Here is a 5,688-nt window from a genome sequence, read left to right as displayed (position 1 = left end):
TCATTCTCTTCATGGTTTTGGACAAGTGTTCCATTACTAGAACAAAAGTAAAGGGGAAATTTGATCCTCTTGCCTCAATCCTCTCCTTCCCTCAAAGTAACCATGTCCTTCATTATTCATCTTTACAGAAAACTTAGTCGAGGTTATGCATGTCATAACTAACTGAACAAAAGAATATGGGAAGCCATACCCAAGTAGATCTTCTTCTATGAAATCTCAGCTAATCATGTTATAAGCTTTTTTTAAATCAATCTTCATGAGGCATATAGCAGTTATTTTTCTTTTATAGTGTCTAAGTAGATCATGACAAATTAGAGCATTGTGTATTAAGGATCTCCCCAGCACAAATGCAGCTTGTATATCAGTTACTAGGTGTGTCAACACTTTCTTCAATCTAGTGCATAGTATTTTGGAAATGCACTTATAAATCACATTACAGCAGGAGATAAGCCGGAACTAACTGGCCAACTGAGGATCATGGACTTTAGGAATCAGGGTTATCATGGTTGCATTAAGTTGCTTTAGTAGTCTGCCATCTCTCAGGAACTGCAACACTGCCTTTGTTACATCTTCCCCTACTATGCTCCATGTTTTTTGAGAAATCACTCCCATAACTATCAGGCCCTCGGTCTTGTTGATATCAATTCTAAACATTGCCTTCTTCACCTCCTTCCTAGTATATTCCTTCACCAGTTCTAGTTGTTGATTCACTGACATGATGTTTCCATTCTGCAGAAAATTATTGAATGCCTTAGTTCTTTTCTCACCTTCCTCTCTAATAGATCTTGGTAAAATTCTACAAATACGTTGGCTATACTTTCAAGTTCTGTCTGTAATCTACCTTCTTTGTCCTTCGATTGAATTATTGATTGTTGAAGTTTCCTATGTTTAATGACGACATAAAAATACTTTGTATTATGATCTCCTAATTTAATCCAGCTTGCCTTGCTCTTTTGTTGCAAATATATTTCTGCCATGTATGATGATCTCCTGAACTTGAGATGTCTTTCCCTTTCCTGTTTTTGCAATCTCTGGTCCAAGGGATTGTCTTGCAATGCCAATTGTTCCAAGAGCAGCTCTTCTCCATCTTTTGCTGTCTCTACCTCAATATCTTTAAAGTACTTTTTGTTCAGCTCTTTCAGGCTTTGTTTTAGCATTTTCAGTTTTCTAACTACTTGAAACATAATACACCCTTCCATAGGTGTTTTACCACACCTGTGACACTCTTGTCTGGAACTCTAGATGACTTGACCACACATTACAGTACTTAAAAGGTTTCTTTGAGGTCTTTCCATTCTTGATTTGCTCAATCTTTACAGGGCAATGATCACTAATACCTTCTGTCTTGAACATAGCTACAAAATCTGGCATGGTGTTCAACCAATCTGCATTCACAAACATACAATTTATTTTTGAGTACACTCTACTACCTCCCTACTTGTCACTCTAAGTATATCTTCTTCCCTTAGAGGGAAGTTCTATCAGTCCACATGTATTTACAAATTGCTGAAAATCTCTCACCTCTGGACTCCCTCCTGTCCTATCTTCCATACTCAATATAGAGTTAAAGTCCCCCATGAGTAGCCAAGGCAATTTACATCCCTGACTGATAGACTCCAGGTAAAGCCATAGCTCTTTCCTTCCATCTCTGGTGTTACACCACAGTAAGTATAAAGAGAGTCTTTAAGGTGTAATGCATTACATGACAAGTCACAACCTGTCATTGCCGCTCATTTGTGCAACAGGAAAGTAATCCGACCTCCCTACCAACATAATTCTAACATTATAATGATGATCTAAATTGGTTATACAATTTCACCCCTAAACATTTTGTCCACTGCCTTACTAATTCCACTAGCCTTAACCTTATTTTCAACCAGCCCAAGCAGACCTATATTTTCACTATTGCAGAGGATTGTAGCTTCCCTCTACTTATTAGGGCCATTAAGGTCCCTAATATTCCAGCATAAGATGTTATCCATTACCTGAGAGAGGTATTTTTGAGCCTCCCTCATTGATGTATTGTTGTCCACTTGTCCACTTGATCAGGTGGTCCAGTTCTGTTGAGAGCCTAAAAGGAATTCTGTGCTTGCACCTGCTGCACTTGTCTGTATACTTGCTTACTTGTGTTTAATGGAGTAATCCACCCTGCTCCACTCGACTCAAAAAACTTTTTGCTATTTATTTCGTCCTTGTTTAGGTGTAAAATTGGACACATAGGTGTTTGCAATGTTTTCAATGTGTATAATACATAAATCTCATTCTTGAAAGGTATTATGAATATTTAGAAAGGGAGAGAGGTGGTAGGGAACTAATTTAAGATATTTAAGAAAAGAGGAGGATTTTAGTTGCATAAGACCCAATTTCAAACAATCATATCTTTCAGCTTATAAACATTTAGCTCAAATGAAACTTCTCCGAGTTAACCAAAAAATAGAATTTCACTCAAAGCTAGAATTTAGAAGAACATGGGTTACTGATAATCAAAACAATATGCAAAGGAAAGTAATTTGAAGTAATTAGAATGTAATCAAGAGAAAAAACAAGTAAATCAAAGTATATTCCGATGATATCCCTTGTCCCTACAATTGATCAGATACCTCCTTTTTATAGGTATCTTAAAGATATGTGTTTTCCCCAAATCATAATGAGGCTATTGTGAATAATTAAAGACATTGAATGCTACGTTATATAATCATTATAATCAATACAAATTCCTTAACGTATCTAGTATTTAATGCCTGTCAAATTATGTATCTGCCACCTTTTTATTCTTGGATATAAATGACTTAAACAGGTACGACCACCCGTACCTCTTCCTTTGTCCTTGCTCGTTTCTATTGCTGCTCGTGCCTCTTGATTAATTGTAATTCTTTGACTATTTGACCAGTCCACGTGTCTCGACATGTCATCCTTATATAAATGTAATTTTTCCCAATACAGATAGTCCCCCCACTTTTCATTTATTCATCAATTGAATATTTGGGAAGTGAATTTCATTAAAACGAGAATTTTTGTCACCATTAATGTTATGACAAAATTGACGCTTCAATTGTCACTTCCATTCAATACTCCGTACACGTATCAATTTTTCATTGGTTCTGTAGTTTTTGCAACCTCTTTCAAGGTTTTTACAGTTCCACTATTTACGAAGTGGCAGTTATCATAATTGTGATCCTTCCTTCACTGCATTTTCACCTTTGGCGGTCGATTATCAATATAAGTATAACTTCTTCCCTTGTCTTTTACCTCATAAAGTTTTACTGAACACTTAATTTCCCCATTCTCTGTTTACTTCTTCTTTACATCATTCCTCTTCGCTATGTCTTCACCAAACCCTCACCCTCGAGAAGTCTCCATTGTTGATTCTTTCCCCAATGGCCCTGTTAGGCATAGAAGGGGAGGTACGCTTTGTAGCTTAGGATCTACTCAAGGTGGTTCGTCTATGCCTTCTTCTAGTTCTGGTCCCTCTTCTAGAACTAGAGGTTCTCTTTCTCACAAATCTTCTTCTAGGAGTAAAGAACCTTCTGAACCATTACGCGAACCTTTAGTAGAAGAGATAGACCCTACAGAATTATCTTTTTACCACGATAGGGAATCTCTTAGAAACCAGACTGCCGCTTTAGATCGTGTCGATACTTACCCCACTCAAATTACTGAAGTTTTGACTCTTGTGGATCGTAAGGACTGTCATTGGAGTAACCATTTTCCCATTATTATCCGTAATCCGAATCAGAGGATAACTTCTTATTTAACTGTGTTTTCTTTTGTTTACACGTACCCTTTTACTTTAGGGTTCAGACCAATGATTGACCCAGTCATTCTCAAATTTTGCCGTTTCTTCAACGTCTGTTTGGGCCAAATTGGTCTGATCGTATGAAGGGTTGTTGCCTGTTTAAGGTATTTAGCCACTAAAGCCGAAGTTCCTTTTACTTTTCCCCACTTGATTCATCTTTACTCACCTAGGCTTTTTCGCAATGTTGTTTTTACACTAGTAGCCAGGAGTAAGAGGGTTTTGGTGAGCCCGAAGATGACAAAGACCGCAGCTGATATGCCCGATTTGTTGCTTCCCCCACTGTTAGTTTAGTGGGTGAGGATAATGTTCCCTTCCCTGAGAAGTGGAATTTTCCACGTAAGTCTTTTAACCTTCTCGTACCTTTTTCCTTCAAGTTTGCCAACTTCTCTAATTTTGCCTTTGTTGTTTTTTTTAGCTACCATGGGAGTTGTGGGGGATGTTCCCAACTTCCGCGGTTGGGTAGATAAATTGCTAAAGATCGCACCGATGGACGGTAGGTCTTGGAAAACACTTTCTAACCGTTTTGGTTGGAAGGTAAAGACTCATGGTAAGAATTTATATTTTGCGCCTTTCGTGTCTATATTCTCTTTTATTGCTCTAATTTCTATCTTTTTTTTCGTCAGGATTTGCTATTTGAGGAGTTACTGCTGAAGCAGTTGCGGCTTCTCGTGTTTCCTCGGGAACCCATACTCCTTCAAGAACCCGTATCTCTCTAGAAAGAGCCCGGGAAATAGTTTTGGGTTCTTCTTCTGCAAAAAGGAAAGTTGCAGAAGAGGAAGACTCGGAAGAAGAGGGAGATGAGGGCTCCCTGGTGACAAGGCCTCGAGTTAGAAGACGCATCATACCTGATGACGAAGCTGAAGTGTCGGTTTCTCTTACCGAACCTGTTGAAACTCCAATAGTAATTCCTGACGATGACGTCACTCCCCACGATACTCGTGATTTTATTGACCAACTTTTCATTAGCGGATTTGGTCGTGAAGATGTAGGAACTTTTTTAGACGAAGTACCCTTATCTTCTTTTCCAACTCCCGTGCTTGTGGTTCCTTCCTTACCTGCCCCAGCTATTTCCGTTCCTTCTTCTACTGCTTTCACCTCTTCTCCGGCTCCTCCTTTTACTATTCCCCCTCCTATCGTTCATCATACAGAAGCGGGCTCTTCAAGTAGAAGTGCCGCTATGAGGTGGGTAACTATTGAAGTTCCTGCCGAGAGCAACCTTTTAAGAAAGTCAGGTCAGGCAGATGCATGGTTGGAGCCTTTAATCGGCCCAATTGAAAAAGCCAAGTTGGAGAGTCATAGTTCCCTGACTTTAATGAATGTATCGTACATACTACTTTGAAGGTGCTTTCCTTCTCTTCCCTTTTTTTTGCTTTATAATCCGACTATCTTTGAGAATTCTTACTTCTTTTTCCCCCTTTCAGGCCAACCTTATTGGCACAGAAATTATGAAAAGAATTGCCTCCTTGGAGAAGATAGCACGTGATTCTCATTCGAAAGCAACCAATTGGAAAGAGCAATTTGAGAGTGCACAGATTGAATAGAAAACTTACAAGAGAACAAGAGTACCTTAGAGCAGCGAGTGCGGGTTTTAACTTCAGAATTGGCGGTTGCAAAAGCTTCTTTAAGCCAAGCAGAAAAAGACAAAGAACGTCTCGAGTCCTCCTTCTCAGAGCAACTATCTAAAACTAGTGAAGAAATCAGAGAGTTAAAAGCTCTTTTGGACTGAAAGGAAGTTTACGCTAGGAGCTCGTGCAAAACTTGACTCAAGCACAAGAGGATCTTAGAATCTCTGCTGATAAAGTGTGTATTTTAGAATGCTCCCATGCCTTTCTTCAAGTTTTCCACAACTCCACCTTGGCTGAAAATGTAGATCTAAAGAATGACATCGCTGC

At 38.9% G+C, this 5,688-nt stretch overlaps 1 protein-coding gene across 1 annotated transcript; it reads right to left on the bottom strand.

Annotated features, from left to right (window-relative positions):
- Positions 1 to 456: 456 nt before the first annotated feature.
- LOC138869475 (uncharacterized) lies at positions 457 to 1,157 on the bottom strand. The gene is made up of 2 exons (XM_070147095.1): positions 910 to 1,157; positions 457 to 796 (listed from the first exon to the last, which is right to left on the bottom strand). Exons 1-2 carry the CDS (start codon positions 1,155 to 1,157, stop codon positions 457 to 459), a joined length of 588 nt encoding a protein of 195 aa, XP_070003196.1.
- Between the last annotated feature and the right edge of the window lie 4,531 nt (positions 1,158 to 5,688).

The sequence above is a fragment of the Nicotiana sylvestris genome, chromosome 5 (genome assembly GCF_000393655.2).
Source record: "Nicotiana sylvestris chromosome 5, ASM39365v2, whole genome shotgun sequence".
Lineage (NCBI taxonomy): Eukaryota > Viridiplantae > Streptophyta > Magnoliopsida > Solanales > Solanaceae > Nicotiana > Nicotiana sylvestris.
The sequence above is the reverse complement of the archived record's forward strand: the minus strand, read 5'-3'. Positions and strand labels throughout refer to the sequence as shown.